The following is a 23,391-nucleotide window of genomic DNA, read 5'->3' as shown; positions in this document are numbered from 1 at the left end:
CAATGGATGTTGAGTATCTTGCATAGACAGTTATTTATAAATACTTGTACTTTCTTGATTGTGGTTGTTGTAGTTCTCCAAGTTTCAGCTCCATACAGTAGAACTGCCTTGACGTTCGTATTGAAGATCCTCACTTTGATATTGGTTGAAAGTTGTTTTGAGTTCCATATGTTCTTCAATTGTAGGAATGCAGCCCTTGCTTTGCCGATCCTCGCCTTTACGTCTGCATCGGATCCTCCTTGTTCATCGATGATGCTTCCCAGGTATGTGAAGGACTCTACATCTTCCAGAGTTTCGCCATCAAGTGTGATTGGATTACTGTTCTCCGCTTTGAATTTGAGGACCTTAGTTTTCCCTTCGTGTATGCTGAGGCCTACTGATGCAGAGACTGCTGCTACACTGGCTGTCTTCATCTGCATCTGTTCGTGTGTACATTACACTACTACTATTTCTATTGCCGCTACTACTACGTAACAACATCTAAAGCTTTTCATTGACATTAATCATTTTATTTGAGTATTAAAAAAATTTTTTGACGAAAATAACACATCAAATATTTTCCTGTATGTTTACTAGGTGTAGGTAAATATTGATGCGTATATTTTCGGGGTAAACGAATATCTAATTATAATAATTGTTAGACAAATAGAATTTTCTCATGTCCCAAACGATATTTTTTCAGTAACGTTAGGAAAAACGGTAACAAATCTATTATCTTTATTTCTACACTTCCTTTCAAATACTTCGTGTTTTTGATCGAGAGAAACACTTGAAGTTATTAGGACTGCTTTTCTCATGTATCCTCTCTCTCTGTCACTCTAAAAATTCAGATCAACATGTATGTGAATACAAATGGATAAAAATTGTTGAACACTTTTTTTTGTACAACAGCAATATTCATACCGTAAAAGATTCGTTACGCAGTCAGTCAACTACAATGTAGGACCAGGCACATATATGCATCGGTCTAAGTTGCCACAACTCACTAGCACGATACGATGATCACCAAATTCATAGAAGTAGTTACTCCGATTGTGGTAATATATAAAAGAAAGATTTCATATAAGGATATAACACATGAAGAAAGAATTAGTTGGTAGAAAGAAACGTATAAAGCAATTTTAATTTCACGGTTTAGGGGAAGACGAAGATTGTATACACCTACGCCATTGTGACCGATTCTGAGCCATGTCACCCAGAGTCTCCAACCATTGGTTTTGATAGTCGCGTGGACCCTAATCAAATAGTCTGCATCTACCGAGATGGCTAAGACTAGAAGTTGGTGACTTCAAGCACTGATGTCACGTTTTGGTTTGACCGTCCCTAACTTTCTTTCAACCATCCCCAACACTAGTCAGCATTACGTGTGGTGGTAATCGGTGTTCAGGCATACATAACACGTAGCCCAACCATCTCAGTCTATGAAGATTTACAACATCATCAACTGATTCACTATTATTCCATAATACCCGGCGTATAACCTCAGTATTACGTACTCGGTGAAATCAGCAGATACGAGCAATATTTCTAAGACATTTGTAATCAAATACTAGTAGTTTACTAGTATCTTGTACTCTGTATGGTTCCGCATCCGTAAATTAGAACAGAACAAACTGCGTCCACTGAGGCGCAAACAGATGAGTGCTCGTATTTGAATATGATCACAGTCTAAACATGTATTCCAGAACGAGTGACAGTCTTCTTTTGAGCATCTCCCACAATGACTGGTGGCAATATAGTCTATTCGAGTCCATCGTTGGCTATGAATGATCTACCTAGGGGGCTTGGGAAATCCTGATTCCAAACCAACGTTGTACATGGGCTTCAGGATCCTAAGGAAACAAATAGCGTATCAACCTATTGTTAGTCGCTGGCTACCATGGGACTGTATTTCCTTACATTGCTCCTCTGCCTTGTGGATTAGACCTTTATGTTGGACGTCCGGGGTGTGGTTCTTTAGGAAAACCACCTGCTTCGGTTTGGGCACCTGTGAAGTATCCTAGCACTCACACAAATCAAATGATTTATGTGGCGCATATCTATTTGATGTCTTCTTGTACCAATGCTTATGTGTTTAAATAAATAAATAAAATGAAACATCATTGGTTTGGTGCAGTCCGCCTCCATTTTAGACGCTGTCTCTCTTTATGCTTAAAATAAACAATTGTCTGAGCACAATTGCAGCAGACGATCACAATTATTTGTTAGCGGAACAGGAATACCAAAATACCCACTCAAATGTCTTTCTGATTGATTTGAGCTACCTACTTGGGCATTAAAGTCTTCTGCTACAAGTACTATGTCTGCGTGTTTAACTTTCTGAAGTTCAGAAAGCTTTCTCTAAAACTCATTATTCACTTCATCCGGGATGCAGTCAGTGGTAGCGTAGGCAGAAATGACGAAAAGGCAACGATATTGTTTCTATACTTCTGAGTTCTTACGGAGCCATTTAGCCGAAGGGCACATAGGCGACTATCAACAAGGATCCATTCTAAAAGTGCTTCTCCTTTCATATTTAGTGCAATGAGTACACCCTCCAGTCCATAGGAACTTGTCGTCGGGTCGCCAGATAAACGGAGAGTTTCCCGTTTAGGCGGGGTGAGGTCAAGTGAATGATCACACCAGGATCCTGTATGCATGTTTCAGAGACAATAATTTTCGTGTTAGCTCCGTACTTATTGGGACTTTATCTCCGGAGACGGAAATCTGTAGGATAAAGCGAGGTATGCATTTTTAAGGTCGACCTTTTCTAACCTCACCTTTCCTTGTGGGAAGTCAGCATCGCTGTTATGCTGTTTCTGAGACAATTTATTGCTGTCACACCTCTGTACTGTCAGTAGTATGACTTCACTCTCGGACCATGGGTGTGCTGCTTTTACTCTTATCGTCGTTCAATCGATCTGCCTGGCATAGTAGGACCTTGAGGAACGATTGTTCCAGTCAGTATAGGCTGATTAGTTCATCACGATAGGCAAGCACAATCACAACGTCAAAGTAGCAGCAATGGTCGGGCGTCACACAGTCATGAAATAGTTTTCTTTTCTAATAAGTTTAATTTCTTTCCCACTTCTGTTGGGGAAATAACCAAATAAATTATTACCAGACAAAATTATAAACATCAAACAATCTCAAGGGTGTAATAAATAAATTGAAAAATATCACTATTACAAACAGAAATGCATTTTTATTTATGGTAAATTGTTCTGTAATTTTCTTCTAAGTGAAAATTGACTAAAAAATGTGATGTACGATCATCTATTGAGTGCATAATAATATGAAACAGAATACAAAGTAAATACTAAAAGATGGAAAAATTCGTTGAAGGATATGTCATGGTTAACATGATCACCTAAAGCACATTTTGTAATATCTGAACTACCCATTCATCGTACAGTATATCGTATTGTGTATTATCAACTACATCGTGAACACCGCTGCCAAAATCAAGACTAATAGTTGTCGTTTGTTGGTAATAATATGGTTCGTTTGAAGTTCATCAGAATAACACAAATTTTACTACTGTGATATGACTGAATAAGTGTCAGTATGTTCGCCTTGAAGTCAGAGGACCGGTAAATCAATGGTCTTAACATTACCAAATGCATTTTGTGATGATGGCCAACTGTCTAATTAACATTAAATTTTGAAATGACACGGAACAGTGACACGTATAAGGTAGTTAACTTGACAAATTTATGCTTCACATTTTAAAATAATAAAGACTTCAAATCGCTATTTCAAAAGGAATGACAACACCTATTTGATTAAATGTATAGTACGTTCTGTGTACATATATGATGAGATTATATTTTACGTAATACAAAATTGATTATATTGGTATTTCTCTGTGTAACGTATAAGTTATTAACTTTTCACTAACTGAAAGTCAATATAAATATGGTCAAGACTGAGCTTTACAAATATGTTAAGTAGCTCACAATTTTATTTAAAATGTTAAATTATTTGTTCATGGTTCATAGTGTTTTTACTTAATATATTCTACGTTCACAAATTATTGATAGCAATGGTTATGTGATGTCGTGCAATAACTGTGGTCAGATGGTTAGATTGTACCTTGATGTTCAAACAAGAATTTCGATCGATAGTTCATGACGCAAAGGTTTCAGATTTTCTGCAGGTGCTTACTACGATGTGACATTTATTTGTCTACAGTTATATCTTGTGTTGTAATTAATTGATATTTGTGATTGATTTTTCTCTCATCAGTCAACACTACTTCTAATTAAATACTTTCAATGAACCTCTTTATAAATGATTAAAATATGTACAAACTATATAAATTTTTAAAACAGTTATCGCGAAAACACGATCATAATTTTAAGGGGAATCCACTGGTTCCGAAACAGAAATGAAATTGAATTAAACAACTGATAGAAGATCTCGAAACAGTTGATATATATATGTATGTAATATTTATGTACAACAGTCAAATTTGTTATCAATAAGATTTTGAGTCTAGTTATAAAATGTTGGATTTAAACACGGAGTTTCTACCAACATTTCCTCCTCTATTCTCTGGTGTTAATTATGTTTACATCTGAAGTTGGTTCTTGGTGAAAATTATTTTCCATATATAAAAACATTTTTAACAAAACAACTTTATCATAGTTGACTTGTGATGAGATAAACTCAGCTAAAATTCTGTCGATGGATTGTAACTTATGAAATCAGTCAGATCATAAATGATATAGTTATTCATCGATAAGATTAGATGTAATGACCATATTATAATTAAAAGTTGATGGATATTTAAACTGTAGACAATCAGCTTCGAATTTAATGGTACTCATCGTCGTTGCTTGCTATTTAGTTGTCTAAATAGTTCATGTGATAATATTCATGTGTGCTGAAGATTGAAAAATCACATAATCTAATTAGTTTCTTATTTTCAATGGTTAAGATCATGAGTCAGTTGAAGCTAGACCACCATGGAAAACCTGGGAGCACTGGACAGCCGTTTCGTCCTATTGTGGGACTCCTCAGCAGTGCGCATCCACGACCTCGCCCCCTGCGAGATTCTTATTTGTGTTTTTTTAAATGCACTTTATTTACTCACTATTGTTCATAAATCAAAAAACGGTCAAACAATTTTGTAAAAGTGAACATTCGTAATCGATTAGAAATTACTGAATCCATACAAATATAATTAATTTTGTATGATGTTAAATAGAAGATGAATTATAAACTTTCACATTGCATGTTTGTTGATTTGGCCAGATAGTAATAATGATAATAACGAATATTATCTCCAGGTCATTAGATTTTCACAGCACTTCTCTTTCATTTCTATTTCCCTACTAATTTCTATGATAAGTTAATTTAGATTTACTGAACCATATGGTTGATTATGTTTGACTGACTGACTTTAAAATAACCAATGATGTGTTGTCTGATTGAAAGACAATCGTGAAATATACATCGTATAGACTAATAATTAATAATTCGTAAGGATAAATTTATCGTTATCCTATGATTGATATGTCGATGTACATTTGATTTTTTTGTTTGGATTTTTTTCGAGTTATCTGAAGTATGGGATAAATAAACTTTTGCGACGTGATGTAAACCGAGAATGACAATTTCTAGATCATAAATGTATAGGTTATAATTGCTATAAAGCCTGAATCTCTTAATTTCAGTTCCATTAAAAAATAGTAGCAAAACAAATAATCTAAAATAGAATGGAACAATTATTATTACATCCTGAATTTCGAAGTGAATAAACGTATATTTTGTATGGGATTATATGTATGATCATTTGAGAGAATTTTCTTCATTTCATATCAGAAAATCATATTAGATCAAGTTAGCTGGTTTAAAGAACTCTTCAGCAATCCTTTAACATAGTATTATTTAACACATTAAGCAGATTTGCTGATGAATGATTGTAATCTATATACAATTGTTAATACCAGTCATGCATTTTTTCTTTATGTCTGTTAAACAACAGCTAAATTATGACAAAAGCCAGAGCAGCAAGCGTAGCGAATTAAAGTGAATTCATTTATTTCATGGACTCTGGTCAACCATTTTCAACCTAGAAACAATAGCCATAATTATTTTACTTATACATTATATTATTGAAGATTAGTAGAATAAAGATGACAGTTTTCGAAGAATTATTAAGTGGTAAATTGTTTTTAACTGAAATGTTTCCTTTGATGAAAATATCTTTCGGTATTGCTACATGTAGAATATTCTAATAGCGATCATTGCAAATAGTAAACAAGCCATATATTATGCACGTTTTTCTATTTTTAATTCTTTCCCATCTACGTGCACTCGACGTAAGCTTAGTAAATGAAGGGTATATATATATAATTTCGCTATAACTGAACAGCATTTTATGTGAAATAAGCTTAATACACTCAAAACTAGATCTCTTCAGATTAAATCCTTCTGAATTACGTTTTGGATATATACTACGAAAGAAATCACTTGTTGAAAGTACGGAAAGTTGTAGTAGTCAAACTTCTGCAACACAGATTATCTTTTTATCATTTAACTGTCAACCCACTATTTGCATAAATTGATTAGTTTAAATTTTGCAGTAAGAACTACAGTTCTCGTTTACCTGGGACTGACGATTTCTTTGTTCATTCTGCACATAGTAATCGCTAAGTCAAAGGTCGATTTCATCTGCTTAGTTTTATAACCTTACTGGTCATTCACAATTTAGGAGTGTAACTCTTTAATTTTCATTTCAGTGACTTATATTTCATGATACTAAACCAATAATGTTATTTATTGACAATTTCTCTATTTTAATAGAATAATTTCCGCTCATGGACGAATGCCGCGTTTACCTTATCTTGACGAAAGAATTGTGAATTTTTTAGCTAAAATTCCTTTGGAATTTAAAGTAAGTACTTATATAATTGTTCACTCTAAGTGCCTTTTATGGTAAATATCAGCACAGCTGAAAGTAAGAATTAGTTTATCCGTAACATGAGACTGATAAACAGGTTTTAGTTGATTATATGTGAGTAGTTGTTGAACTATATTTTCTAAAATATATTTCGAATAAATCTTTCAATTGACTGTACATTCAGATTAAAACTAGCTATACTGTCTTCATTCTTTGATTTTGTAATCTAATTTAAGGTGGGTTGGGGATGAAATCACTTGGATTGGGTTAGTGACCATAGCCTATATCTACGTCTACTTCCGTTTTGGCACCCGGTCGATACACTAGTCGTGACACCAAGTAAGAGTGCCACCAAAAACTGATTATGCACATCTGTACGTGTTGAATTAGTCGTAATTTACATAGAGGGTTGGTCTTAGTTAGACAATCACCGAGAACCAGGAAACGTTTAACAGCTATTTTGTCTTAGTATAGGGTTGATAAGTACGGATTCGCGACCTTATCAGGGATCTAACCCAGTACCTTAAATCACACAGCGAGCGCTTAACTTCAGGAGTATTGAGTCGGCAAATAGTTTTGATAAAAAGATAAAAAATAAAACGTTATTTTCGAAATCATGATATGGAATGAGATTTATGATATATATAATACCTGGTTTGTTTTAATACCATAGTCCTGTTTGGTGAAGACGCTGACAAAATGCAGTCTTCTGGTAGCACTGAGCAACAATGCCAGGATGTTTGGAATGCGCTTCTCTCCCTCTAAATGCAAGTTGTTGCCTCAGGACTGGTCTGCGTTGACACCTGGACTAAGGATAGGGAGTGAAGTAGTCGAACGCGTTGACAACTTCACTTATCTTGGAAGTCTGATCAGCCCTAATGGGTTGGTATCGGACGAAATCTCAGCACGGATTCGAAAAGCTCGATCGGCTTTTGCCAACTTGCGTCACCTATGGCGAAGGCGAGATATCCGTCTATCAATAAAAGGACGAGTATACTGCGCAGCAGTCCGTTCTGTTTTAATTTACGGCAGCGAAACATGGCCATTAAGAGTAGAAGACACTCGTAAGCTATTAGTATTTGACCACAGATGCCTTAGAAATATTGCTGGCGTCTGCTGGGATCACCGGGTAAGTAATAGCGAGGTTAGACGCAGGGTATTAGGGATTGATGGTAAATCAGTTGATGAGGTTGTGAATCTTCATCGACTGAGATGGTTGGGCCACGTGTTACGTATGCCTGAACACCGATTACCACGACGTGCAATGCTATCCGGTATTGGGAATGGTTGGAAGAAAGTTAGGGGCGGCCAAACCAAAACGTGACATCAGTGCTTGAAGTCACTAACTTCTAGTCTTAGCCATGTTGGTAGATGCAGACTACTTGGTTGAGGTCCGCGTGACTATCGTAACCAATGGTTGGAGACTCTTGGTGACATTGTTTAGAATCGATCACAATGGCGTAGGTGTATACACTCTCTGTCTTCCCTTAAACTAAGAGATTAAAATCGCTTCATATCTTTCTTTCTACGAACCAATTCTTTCTTCTTGTACTATATCTCTTTATGCAATCTTTCTCTTACATATTACTACCTTTGACCTAACCACTGCTATGAATCCGGTGTTCATCTTGTTGTGCTGATGCGGTATGGCAACCTGGACCGATGCACATATGTGCCTGGTCCTACGTTGTAGCTGACTGACTGACTGTTTTAATACTTGGTGTATATTGATTAGCTACATTAACAATATTATTCCGAAAGTGATTTATGTGACCTATATATGTAACAGATTAATTAATTCTATTAGCGAAGTACAAAATTACTATAATCAGTATGAGTTGCATTGTTCAACATTACATGATGCTATCAATTTTTAAAGTTTATTTAAGTGCTTTCTTAATCATGCGCTTGTCTGAAATTGTGTGGCATAAATTAATGAAATGGTTTATTTATAATAGTTAAATCCATAATTCTTGTACATTACATCATTTCCAGATTTTCAATGAATATGTAGTACACTAAATAGATAAATAATGTGTGTTTTACTCTACATACTAACTTATAACTTCCTGAAATAGATTTGATGTTGTAAATTAAAAAAGCTGTCTAATCTAATTAGATTCTATTTATGAATTCAAATAAGTAATCATAATGAATGGTCACAATTGAGGCAAATATGTTTTAAATTATACAGAATCTAAACTTGGAACTGTAAGTGGAATGAATTTGTCAGTGGTAATGGATGTTAAAATGAATGGTAATAAACATTTGGATCGCTTTCTAAATCATATGAAATTAGAGTATTTATTGATGCCACGATGGTTTTTTTTCCAAACGTTTTACATCTAACTACCAACTCATTAGTGGAAATTTTTTCATCCTTCATGCCGTACTGATAATTTATATATGTATTATTTATTTGCTCGGCAGAAATGATATGAGTTGAGAATAATTAGGGAAGAATATTTTTTTATTTTAAATTATAAAAACTTGACATTTGATAAAATGTCCCAGATTTTTTATATACATCGGAATGGGGTTAATACAGAGATTGGTTGTATCAAATGTTATTGAAACTCATCATCGTTTTAGACTCATAACTTCACACACTATCGAATCTCGAACCTTCAGGTTTTACAGAGAATGTAATAGCACTGAGCTTAATTCCTATGCTTCAAACTTTGGATTTGTCTTATTACACGGGGGTAATTTGAGGTTAACAATGATAGATGTCATTCGATCCCATCAGGGGTTGCACCCATGACCTTCAGATCACCTCTATGTAGTCTCATACTGGAGTGAAACAATTCTCTGGTTCATCGTAATTTTTGTCCATGGTATGGTCGACTTATGCTCTCAATAACTTCTGTTATCGTTGATTAAACTGTTTATAATTAATTTAGCCCACTTGGAAAATGAAAAACATTTATCTGCAATATATGATCTTGAGCATTGAATTTTATCCTTCATTATTATTATTATTATTATCATTATTATTATTATTATTATTATTATTATTATTATTATTATTATTATTATTATTGATATGTATCGTTTCGTCGTAAGTATGCACATACAAGGTTTAGTTGGATTAAGTGGGTGGTAATGTAATTATATAAATGCATATATAACTCATCGCGAATTCCATGGGACAAATTAGTTTGTTCATTTGCTGTTTTCCTGTTTATTAATTTATTTACATTTTTCTCGTTACAACGGAAAAACTTTTTATTTATTTATGTGAAATTCCATTATATTATCAACGACATTAATGATGACAACATCCTGAAAATTTGTGAAATAATGTTTATTTTGTGTTAAATATAATTTTGTTAACTTATTTATGTGTTTTGGAATTTATTTTGTTTGTTTTCATGTGTTGTAAATGTGATTTATTCACTATTGGCTTGTGGTAATCTATTAATTTGTCAAAATGTTATTTTGTGCGTGTGTACTTCTTTTTTGGTGTCTCTTCGATTTTACCGTTGAGATGAACAACTAGTAATAAATAATTGGAAATGCTTGTGTTCAATTGGACAACTAACTCTAACGTTTTTGTGTTTGTTAGTAAATAACAGGATTTGTGAAATTACAATTTTCTCGTCACAACTAAATTTGAGTTACACAGTATCGTAATTAGAATTAGTATTGCTTTATTAATCATAACCTACTGAACCTTCTAATTCATGCTTGGTTACATTTTTAATGATAGACTTCTCATTCAAATCCTTAGTATATGTTGAAAGGTACTAGCCACCTATTCAAATCATTCCTTAAATGGAAATAATCGAGAACGTCAGAGTCATAAAATCAACCGGTTATGTCACAAAAAAGCTTGCCCTCACATAAAGAACGGTGGACAAATGAGGTTATTATTATTACCAGTGTCTGCTGACATGTTTTCACGTATATTTTACAGTTAAATGGAGATATAACTAATGACGTTCTACACAAGAGAGTACCCAAGGATATAAACATAATGTTTGCTTCAGTGTATTTATTGTTTGGCGTGGATCTTCATTGGTTGTCATATTGGGAGGCTCACTAGACAACTTTACTAAAAAAAATCATGGAATCGACTTCTTGTAAAGACGTGAAAGATGGTTATTTTTCAGGTCTTACCACTTAAACTAAAATGTAATCAAATCGAACAATGAAATATTGAACAACATCTGTTTCTTAGAAACGGATTTTCATAGTACGTTTGTCGGAACTGATTATTATACAAAAATACATATAATTACGAAGGTTTTATATTGAGAATTATGCATTAATGCATTTAGTGCCTAATGATATAGCTCAACTTTTTTTTCATACAGATTTCATGAGATTTTCTGGTTTTAGAATTATTAAGAACCTCTTCTATTTGTGTTGCATGTCTAGATAATCTGGGTATTTTACAAACTGGATTTGAATCATTGTTTAGTTCCGAATTCTCTACTTGTTTTTGCCGTTACTATTTAGAAAATAACCTGTCTATTCCCTAACTAAAAATCATGTCTTTATTTTAAAATCGATACAATTAATTACGATCTCGAATACTACGAGAATGTGTCATTGAAATTCAGAGTCTAATTAACTGAATGGGTTTTTCTGTAATTAATCTGTAAGGTTTATTCTGGGTCAAACAAACTGGTTATTCTAAAATCTAATCAAAGAGACATGGTTTAATATAATTGCTAGATGTAAATTGATTAAATGGCTTATTTATGAAGATCTGATTATTAACGAATAGTTTTTTTTCCCTTAACTCCATCTAATCCAATATTTTATGAAAGATTTATTGGGAAAAGTCAAGAAAAATTAACCCAAGGAAATTGAATATACGCATACAAATGTTCAGAAAAATTTGCAAAATACAACAAACGTTACGCGTACTCAAAGTACAAATGATCAGTAAAAATAAACAATGTATTTGATTAAGAGGGCAAAAGTTCGGATGTACAAAACAAGAATAATAATATAACCAATTAGTAAGTGGTTTTCTGTAGAATTCCCATCCTATGCACTTTTATACCAACTATTATATAAAGAATAAACTTTGCAGTTGGAAGTTCATAATCATTCAATTTGCTTAAATTTCTAAACTCAGTATCAACTTTAAGTGATCCACATATTATTTTACAAACTGGAGTATCACCGCACTCATTTGCTCATAGTTATTAGTTTATATTGCTGGTTTATTTTAAGCAGATAACGAGAGGTAATGGTACAAACTGAAATTTATCAACAAAGTATTTCTGTAATCATTTTGATAGTCGTTGTTTTATTAGTTGACTATTGAAGATTTAAATGACATCCTGAGACTAATTGAAGCATAGTGCTTACTATATTAGATGACGAACCACGTCATTTCATGTGTTTTTTATCACTAATTAAGTTCTATCTTTGCAGCATTTAGATTAAAGTGACGAAAATGTATTGGAATTGAAACGAGTTTATTAACTCATTTGTAATGGTTGTATTAGATCTCGTTGATGTTAAAAACTGCAATCGATCAGTTTATTTTGGAGTACGTATATCATGTGCAGATTGCTTCCATATGGCTTCTAAATCGCAAGCATTTTTAAACAGAATTAGTGGTAGTGGTTAGCAATGAAATGCAGGTCGCGTCCTTTGTTCTGTTTAAGATTCCTTAGCTGAACGTACCTCTATCACTGTGTTGATGTTCACATCGGAACTCGAACCTACTATTTTTCCCTTCAAACTCAAAATGCGTTATCTACTTAGCTACTATGTCGTAACACATGTTCTAAATTCTACTGATAACCTCTTTTCAAGTCTCTTTAAAAATGTTTATAGTTTTTAACTTTATTAATTCTAAATATATAGTTTCGTTTTTAAAATAAATGAATGTAATAATTCTATTATTGTATATTTTTAAAACTTTCGTTCAATCTTCATTCTTCTCGCCTCCCTCTTAAAATTGACACAAACCAACTATAGATATATTCAGAAATACATGAAACTATTTTTCACACATTTCATTGGATTTGTTTCGTTCTACATCTGTTCTAATCTGGTTGCCATCAATGCACATGTTTACAGCCCGTCATAACAAGTAAAGCACCACCAAATGCCCTGGTACGACCGAGAGTTGGGAGAGTCTACTCTTCCTCTTGAAATGCTCTCACATGGCCACGCGTATATAGCCTCTGCTAGGGAATTCCTACTCACTGCCTTCTCGTGTCGTGGGTGTTGTTTACGAAATTGAGAGGACGAGAAGGGAGTGTCCGCCGCTTTAACTGGGTTAGTGGACATGGAGAGTCCACCTATGGGGGTTGAAAAAACCTGGTTCTAAACCAATGGTGCACATGGGCTCCAGTATCCTAAAGGAACAAATGGCGTATGCGCCTATTGTTGATCACTGGCTATCATGGCAGTGAAACATGGCCGGTAAGAGTAGAGGATATTCGTAGGTTACTAGTATTCGATCATAGGTGTCTTCGAAACATTGCTCGTATATCCTGGGACCATCGAGTAAGTAACACAGTTGTTAGGAAACGGGTACTAGGTAAGGATGGCAAATCGATTGATGACGTAGTGAAACTTCATCAGTTGAGATGGCTGGGGCACGTGTTACGTATGCCCAACGACCGACTGCCTCGACGTGCGATGTTCAGTGGTATAGGAGTAGGTTGGAAGAAAGCTAGGTGCGGACAGACCAAAACATGGCACAAGTTCATGAAATCACTGACAAGTGGACTGAGTCATGTTGGTAGGTGTAAACTACCTGGTTGGGGACCACGAGATGAAAGCAACCGATGGTTAGAGACCCTGAATGACATGGCTCAAAATCGTTTGCAATGGCGCAGGTGCATCCACTCTCTGTGTTTTCCCAAATTCTAATCTTCTGAATTCTTCATGTCCCTTTTTTCCTCTTTCCAAATTTATTTCACTGGATTATACTCTTTAAATAACATCTCCAAACCCTAATGTTTCCGATTACTGCTTATACTCTTGCTACCTCTACCACTACGGGATTTGAATCGACCACTGCATCTCTGTGCTAATGTGGTGTGGCAACTCGAACTGATGTACGTACGTACGAAGTTCTACGTTGTTACTGACTGACTGACTTAGACTTGTAGGTCAAAGGTTCAGGATGTGACCTCCTAAGAAAACCACCTGTTTCGGTTTGGGCACCCGGGCAGTATCACAGCCCTCACACATATCAAATGAGATTTGTGTGGCGCATATGTATTTGGTGCCGCCTTGTACCAATATCTATGTATTAAGATAAATAAATAAATAAAGTTCGCTCTAATATGCGGAATGTTTGGCAACATATCTATATCCTTATACGTTATAATCCTAAATATTTCATCATTTAGAAAAGAAGTAATCGATTGTTAGATGTATAAAAAGTTTTATAAATCGTATGGTTATTTATTTGTATACCTTTCAATAAACGATTTTAAAGGTTTGACCAGTTTAGTTTACTTGGGCTTGTGAATCCAGGAACGTTGATACGTTATAGGGCTCTTTTCTACCACAATATTCACATGCAACATGGCTTAGCAAACGATAATTCAGTAAATCCGATATAAATTCTCAATATTTTCAACGTCTATGTATAACCGTACTAACTACGTGGGTTTCGTTACCATGGTTCTAACATGATCACTTTTCCCCATATCACATTTACAAGATTCGTTTCCAATCCTATAAATATTCGTATTATGTGACTTTCCTCATTACAGTTTTTTTAGGACAGTGTTCTCCCAAATTGCTTTCCCATGATACACTACATAAACGTTTTACTGTTTTTTTATTAACTGAGATCAAATAATGGATTTTCTAATCAAAACTCCATGTGTTGGATTTCTCGTATAGAAACATATTTGAATATGCAGGCTTTCTGTATTATTTCCAGCTTTTTCTACATAGAAAAAGATCTATGACTCAATGTTTTAATTTATTTTAAAGTTTTTGTTGATAAGACAATAATTAAGAACTGTATAATTCACTACCTGAATAAGCAAATACATGACAATCGTTCAGTACTTTTCAAGTCGGTGGGAAAGAGAACTGCGATTAAGTTTTTTTAAAAATCCATTTTTGAATATTTTACGCTAAGAAATAAGGGATTTAGCGAGGAAAAAAAATTTTTTTGTTGTATCATAAAATTTTGTTTAGATATTTCTCATGATTGGTTCAATCACTAAGTATATTTTCAAATCTCTCCTAGATCGATAATTTCATTTTAATTAACTGAGCTCTACTCATTTTATTACCTATTGCAGCTACCGTTCAGTAATCATGTAGTCATTTATTTCTTCCAGCTCTCTGGCCTTTATTTTATTATCATTATCATAAACTATTCTATCATATAAGATATGTATATATATTTGTAATATTTTCTACTCAATATCTGAAATTTATTTACATAGCTCATGTACAGGGCTGATATTTGTTAAAACAAGTTTCCAGTTAAACTCATTTGTGTATTTTGTAAAAAAAAATTATTTTGTACACATACTGATGATAATCAAATGAATTTATGTTATTCTGTTCAAATCTTTGTTCTTGCTCTTTTCAAAGGAATCATATGTATGAAAAATGTTTTTTCTTTGTTTGTCTTTTTATTTCGTTTGTAATTATGATTGTACATTACAATATGTATTTCAAAACTAAACAATGAAATCACTATTCATTAAATATTGATGAGTTAGTCAATAAATTTCGAATTATTTATGAAGGAATAAGGATAGTTTATTAAGAAGGTGAATTTAATGGTTATAATATATAAAGAAATTATTTTATCAATAAGTTATCAAGGATATAATCTTACAAATGTATATGCTTAGGGGATCTAAGTGTTTTTTTTCTGACAAATCAATTAATATATGATGTCAAGGGATTGCGCAATAATAACTAGTCACGTATTTGATAAGCTTTGTTAGATGTTCATCACTTGAGATAGAATTATGAAAATCCTAATAAGTATTATATTGAAAAATCTTAGCAGGTCGCATAGAAGAGCTAATCGATTGGTCAATAAATCTCATTATATAAATACAAGACTAAGATATAGAGAAAATGTTGGCTCATTTCGAAAAGAATTATTTGATTAGCTAGATCGACATAATGAATTAGGAGGTTTCAAAAACTTCTACTGGAGACATATAGGTTAGTTTTACTTATATGGAAACTTGTGACTTCTTTTAACCGATAAAAGACACGTTTTGTTCTTCGTTCTCACTGTATTTATTTTAGAATCATTAATATTTACATTTTCAACGTATCCGTCGAGAGTTTTGTATATTATAAGCGAATGCCTGTTCTGCTATCTGTATAAAAATTTTGACACGACTGCTTTAGTCTTGTAATGTTTTTAAGGTATCTTAGTTTTTTCAACTAGATTTCCAGCCTACATATTAATAAAATGTATCATTTCGGTGCACTATCTCCCCTTTAAATTAGTCATGACTATTGATTCCTGTGATGGCATCGTTTTATTTTAATTTCTAGCTTATATTTATTTATCTGCCCATTTGTTGTCCGATTTCGCTTTTTCACAATAATTAGATAGTCTTTTTTTCTAATGCACAGTGTCAATCTAGTCCTGTTAACTTAATTATAATATAGTTGTTGAGCTAAGTGATTGTACATAGTGGTGTACTCTCTGTTAAGTAGTTGATGGTAAGGAACAGTAGGGTCTGAACGAAGGTTTCGTATTAGTTATCGTTCCTCAACAAGGGGTGTCTGGAAGATTGAGTGAACTGCTGCTCTCCGTAAAAGTTGAACCTTGGTCACTCTATTTTGATGTACAGGTACCTCCAGTTTTGGGATTGATCTTTGCTTAACTTAGTTATTTTTGTGGCTCGTGTGCACAGATCGTAATAGCGGAGAGCAGTTGTATTGATCTAGTCTGTGTTGATTGGTTAGCTTGGATTGTCTATTTAGTACCGATGACCTTAGTCTAACCAATGAGGTTATACTAGTGCGATTACCATCGAGAATAATAATTAACGACCATTGGCGCAGAATGCAGTTTCCATCCTTGTTCGACTGATAATAAGGGATATAAATGGTTTTTGAGTTGAATTCTCAAGAGAAACATTGATGATGTTTAAATATGATATTCCTATCTCATGTGACAGCATAGTAACTTTATACTCACTTGCATTCATTGTTTTGAACAATTTGTTAATGATCATGTGTTGTTATGTCATTTATCTTCGTATTTATAAAATTCACCGTATTAGCCTAAAATATTTTTTTGTGTCTATGTTGCATAGAAATACTATTATTGTATATTTATTTTAAGTTTTCTTATAGCGATTTCCCACCACTGAAATATATCGACTGAAGAAGTCCTGAAGATCCAGTACTATTTGTCATATATATATAGTAGTTTCGTACTTTTTTCAAGGAAACGAACCACAAACTTATCATTTGAATTAAATTAAAATAATCAGTTTATTTTATTTCTATACTTTCAATAGCGATTTCTGAGTCTGTTATGCTTCGTAGTTATGTATCTTTTATGCATACTCGTTATAGATGAGTATTGTCAACTCTTCAACGAATCAAAATTTATCATGTTTAAGTATTTATCTTATTTTAAAATACAAAGTTATTGATGTATGACTAGTGTGTTTAGGTTAGACATTTCGAAAAGAACATACGAACAAATGTGATTGGGGGATTAGAAACTTGAAATAAGCAAACTGTAAAACCATTTGTTTGCTGTATGGATTCCTAGGTTTTTGTTTAAAAGTAATCAACATTGTAAGAAAAAGGTATGGAATTATTGTTCATCAAAATTCCTCACTAAGGGATGTGTAAGTTTACGCAGACTTTTGGAGTATGATGAAGTTTTCTTCATTGCAAAGTGCCATGTTGGTCTAAAGTTCAAATTTGTGTACTGATTGGTGATCTGCATAAATATTCTCGGTTAGTTATCCGTGGTCTGATAAGTAATTTGCAGATATATCATATTGAAGATGTTTTCCATATATAAGTTAACTGTTTTTGTTTATTACTGTATGTAAAGGCATGTTATTACGGTTATCCGCACCGAAATGTTAAATGAAATTGATCCCAATGTTACAATATAGTCATTTTTAAATGAACCCTGTTTTGCAATGTTATGTTCTACTGTATTAGGAGTTAGTTGGTAGGAATGAGTGTAGAGGAAAACATGAACCCTAGGTTTTGTGAACTTGTCAAAAGCTCTTACCTGTGATCTCGAAAGAAATGGATTTCTCCTTGTAATTCAAGTAAACATAACAGTGCTTCAGTTGGATATTTTACCACCGAGTCAATCGACCTGACCTAACCCCTCGTATGACTGATGTTCCTTCTACTGAACGTGTTCAACTACGTGATAATAAGAAAGGTCCGCAACAATATCTAGTCATTAGGATTCGTGGTTACACAACAAACCATATCAGTAAAACACCATAGGAACAAAGAAGTAGACAACATGAGAATTATAGCTTAGTTACCAATGAGTGAGAACATTGAAGACATCTGAATTCTAAACAAAATATTGACATTAATATCCAATTGCCTCCAAGTGATTATTTAATTATGCAACTAAAATCAAATAGTTCAATAAACTTTATATGGTTTTTATTTTATTAGATAAATCCAGATCTGCCTAAAGGTCAAGGAGAGAAATTTTTGTTACGTCAAGTTGCTTCAATGTTGAATTTGAATTATGCATCTAAACAACCGAAACGTGCAATGCAATTCGGCAGTCGGGTGGCTAAAGCTGAAGGATCTAAACGTTTGATTGGATCAGCTGACCAAATAAAGTTCGCATATCAGTCTGAATCACATAAGTAGTTATTACCATCTAATAAACTTTGTATTATGCAATAGTACAACTATCCTTATTTTATTACCCTGATACATAAATACATTACTTTTTAAAAATAAAAATACAACAATTGAAAAAGTTCGATTATTTTCGTATTTCTGGAAATAAAATCAGCGATTATCTATTGATAATTTGTTTATTTAATCACATAAACATTGGTACAAGGAAACACCAAATATATATGCACCACACTTCGTCATTCGATCTGTATGAAGACTGGAATACTGCGCGGGTGCCCAAAACGAAACAGGTGGTTTTCTTAGGGAGCCACATCCTGAGCCTTTGACCTACAAGTCTAACCCACAAGTCAGTGGAGAAACGTCAGGAGACACAGTCCCATGATAACCAGTGATCAACAATAGGTTCATACGCCATTTGTTCCTTCAGGATCCTGAAGCCGATGTACACCATTGGTTTAGAATCAGAGTTTTGCAACTGCTATGTTCACCAACCCGGTTAGAGCTCCGGACATTCGTTTTTCGTCCTCTCAATTTCGTAAACAACATCTCCACAACGAGGAGACAGTGAATAGGACTTACTTGGCAATGGCTGTATTGATAATATGGTTATTTTTATGCCAAGTAAAGTGTCAATTAATATTTTGACCATTTCCTTTTCTGTTTACAACAGGATTTTAATTTTTAAACTGTTATCATGAATTAATATTGTTTAAGGTAGGTTCAATTCGCCCAAAGATAATTGAAAAATAGTAATTGACGGTCGTGTTTACCTTTTCGATCTGTACAACTGAAATCACAATATTTTCTTAATCAGACTTTAAATCATTGTCTATGCAAATGATAACTGACTTCGAAATTTTTTCATCTTAATTTTCCACTTCAATCAAGCCAGTTGTATTAGGTTATTACATACCTTCATTATTGTACTTCGTTCCTGATATTCAGTTACTGATTTCCAAGTATTAATTTTGGGGCGAAGTTATAAGATGCTTAATTTTCAAACCATTGTTCTAATTGGTTTTCGCTTCATTTTAAAGTGAGCATACATTTTAGGAGAAAAATGCTTCAGATCCACTGTTACATTGAAAGAGGAGCACATTAATTTTAAGCCCAATTTTACCATCAGTCTCTATGCTTCACAGCATCCTTTTTTGTGAACTTATTTCTTCACTTGTCCACAAGTTATCTTGGTACCTGTGCGGTTACGCCGCAGGATCGTATTGTACTGTTCATATGGTAATGTAAAAACCTTAAAGGTATCTGGTTCTTCTGAAAATCAATGCAAAGTTACCCTCCTCTAGGCGATATTTATTTACAATTGTGTGTGACTGTTTTTCACGTTCATTTCCCCACTGTTATCGTAAACTGACTTATGCTACAGATTAATAGAAGATTGGGAATGCAACTCGATAATCAATTGATGATTTGGTTATTATGAAACAAGTTATAACTGGTTATTAACAAAAAAAAATACAATTCATAAAACACAATATCAATTTAATGCTCCCTACTATTAGGGATATTGGTTTAGTGCGAATTTTATCTTTAAATTACCTTGTTTCCTACAAACCGCTATATATATATATATATATATATATATATATATATATATATATATATATATACAGTTACCCTGTCCCATCATTCGACGATTTGTAGTCCTTAACAATAACAAGTGTTTCATCCATTCCTATAGTTTTATTTTCGACGTACTAAGTTACTTACTACTAAAAATTTTTATCCTTGTTTAGTTAACAGGAATTCTCCTTTCAGAGTTTCAGACAATATTTAGTTATTTTTATGAAATACTTTTGATACACATAAATTCCTGTTTATCTGTTTTTGTCTCCTCCACCCTGTTCTTTTTATTTATTTTCTCCCTCAAAGAAAAATATAATGTAAATGTAACTTATAAATAAGTATCATTATTTTCTCATGTTTTGTTTCAAATTTTCATTGAGATTATGGAAAAACAGAAATGAACATACCATTACTCTCTGTTCACTAGAAAACAATTAGGATACATTGTATATAAAGTAACAAAATAAACAGTGGACAGGGTATTATATCTTTTTCATATTCATTAAGTTTTAATGTGCGTGTAGAACTATGGATACTTTATTCTATCAGAACAAAGATGATGCTCATATTGTTACCTCATTTTATGTATAATAACATTTCATCAGATACAAAATGATTTTAGTTTTCAAGGCTGTAGGTATAGCCTAGCCCAATAGGTTATGTTTACCCATTATTATTATTATTATTTTCTTACCATTGTTATGATTTTTGATTCATCAGGGATTTTTTATGTTACAAACATTATTTGTAAGTTTATTACTAGATCGTTTTTTGTTTGTGTTTTCATGTAAGGACGAAATGTGAATCATTTTATTTTCTTTCTGTTATCTCTATTGTTATTCTGTTTGTTTCACTAGTAATTCTATTGCTACCATTAATATTAGTTACTCTCATAATAATTATTATATACAGAATTATGATTGGTACTTAATAAAACATGAATTATTGGTTTACATCACTTTCGTGACCTACAAGTCAGTTTATCTAACAGCTATCAAACGTACCCATACTGATGATTGGGATTTAAATTCATTTCAGTTAATTTACATTGTGTTCTTAATTGTTAACGACAACGACTACTATGTATTTATTATTTATTCTCGACGACAGTATTTGATCATTCATGTCCCTAACAACGTATAAAGAGTCCATAAAAATGATACCACAATTTGTTAGGCGGCACAGTTGTGCTGATTTATTTGGTTTCAAGAAACTTTGTTTGAATGAAATTTCTTGTTTGCAAACTAGAAAATATGCTTCTATAACAGCAAAGATATGAAATACAACAGAATATATGGATTAATTTATGTTAAAGCGAGGGTATTTTCATGTTTACTGTTAAGAAGTCTGCTGTCATCATTAATATATAATTCTTTGCAATAATGACAAGGATCATACTAATTAGCCAATAAATATCATAAAGTCTAATCCCTAGTTCTTGTCGAATTCTATCGACTAGGTTGTACTGTAACTGGTGGTCTTAATAGACTGTCACTCTTGAATTGGATAACCTAGTTCTGGATTATCTTATTGTAGTGCTGCCTGATTCCGGTCCGATTTCCTGAAGAATCATCAATTACTTCATATTTTCTAACAGTTCGTAATGACGAGCTGGTTTTTTACAGATTTCCTCGGATAAATTATTAAAGCGACATTATTAATATCGATGGATAGAATGGAATACTGCCATTGAATAATCCTATTTTATGTATTTTACAAATGACATACCTCGTTACTTCCTCTTAATTCATTTTATTGTATTCTATCTTCCTTCCGTTTTGCTATATTTCTTTCTGTTCTCTCTGTAGTTTGTCGCTATATTTGTCATTATTATTATAACTAACAGTGAGAATGTTACTGCTAACAATATTTTTGGCTATTTTTACAACCCATAGGGAATAAATTGATATTTTATTTCTGTATATACCATCAGCTCATAAATTATACGCTGGCTTAGAATGAGACATAAGGGATTTTCTTAGAAAATACTCAGTGGTTTTCAAAATCATTAAAAATGTAACTGTTGCCTGGTTTCATTATTTATTTATTTGAACACATAAACATTGATACGAGGGTGCACTAAATAGATGTGTCCCACACAATAACAATGAGGTTGCGAGGAGATAAAGAATGTAAAGTGCGTATAATAAAAGAAAAAAACAACGAACATAAATTAGTGTGTGAGAGCGAAATAATATTAATAATGGGAGAAACAGTTCAGTTAGCAAGAATATAACCAGAAAGAATTCTTTCAATTAAGGAAGTTACGTTCATTTTTTATGAATAAAGTTACAGCAGGATCACCACTGGCTTCTATTCCGAGCCATATCCGATAATGTCTCTAGCCACTGTGTTGCACCATCTCTAGGACTCCAATCAGGGAGTCGTGATGGACCAACACAAGCCAATCCTGTACAGCTTTCCTTCATATCACGACACCAGGTCATACACTAACCGCCTCTCCACTTTTTACAACCGTTCCCAGCGTCGGAAAGTAATGCGCGTTCAGTGGCCCGAGATCTGACTCCAGTTATATCGTACGATGATTGATTATTATTGAAATATTCACGACAGCTATCTTAGTATATAATCATCGACTTAAATCGCGTTGTTGAGTAACAGAATTAAATAAGTCAAATACGAGAATGGATGTTTGAATACTTACATGTTGTACACTCATTTATCTGGGCCACCAAATGCCCTGGTACGATCGAGAGTGGTGAGAACCCGCTCTCCCTCTCCAAATGCTCTCACATGGCCACGTGTATACAGCCACTGCCAAGTAAGTCCTATTCACTGTCTCCTCGTTGTGGAGATGTTGTTTACGAAATTGAGAGGACGAAAAACGAATGTCCGGAGCTCTAACCGGGTTGGTGAACATAGCAGTTGCAAAACTCTGATTCTAAACCAATGGTGTACATCGGCTTCAGGATCCTGAAGGAACAAATGGCGTATGAACCTATTGTTGATCACTGGTTATCATGGGACTGTGTCTCCTGACGTTTCTCCACTGACTTGTGGGTTAGACTTGTAGGTCAAAGGCTCAGGATGTGGCTCCCTAAGAAAACCACCTGTTTCGTTTTGGGCACCCGCGCAGTATTCCAGCCTTCATACAGATCGAATGACGA

General features: G+C 33.5%; 1 protein-coding gene across 2 annotated transcripts in view; it reads left to right on the top strand.

Moving 5' to 3' along the window:
- The window catches only part of ASNSD1_1 (Asparagine synthetase domain-containing protein 1), a gene marked incomplete at its 3' end in the record, with an annotated part of 93,209 nt that extends 72,960 nt beyond the window's left edge, over nucleotides 1-20,249 (top strand). The window contains exons 8-9 of one of the 2 annotated variants that reach the window (XM_051210752.1): nucleotides 6,793-6,883; nucleotides 18,485-20,249. In XM_051210752.1, coding sequence (XP_051070771.1) covers nucleotides 6,793-6,883; nucleotides 18,485-18,688 — 295 coding nt within the window. The remainder of the gene's footprint in view (nucleotides 1-6,792; nucleotides 6,884-18,484) is intronic. The other variant, XM_035731949.2, reaches the window with a different exon arrangement.
- Nucleotides 20,250-23,391: the final 3,142 nt, after the last annotated feature.

The sequence above is a fragment of the Schistosoma haematobium genome, chromosome ZW (genome assembly GCF_000699445.3).
Source record: "Schistosoma haematobium chromosome ZW, whole genome shotgun sequence".
NCBI classification, from domain to species: Eukaryota; Metazoa; Platyhelminthes; class Trematoda; order Strigeidida; family Schistosomatidae; genus Schistosoma; species Schistosoma haematobium.
This window is presented reverse-complemented; position numbering and strand designations above follow the sequence as displayed.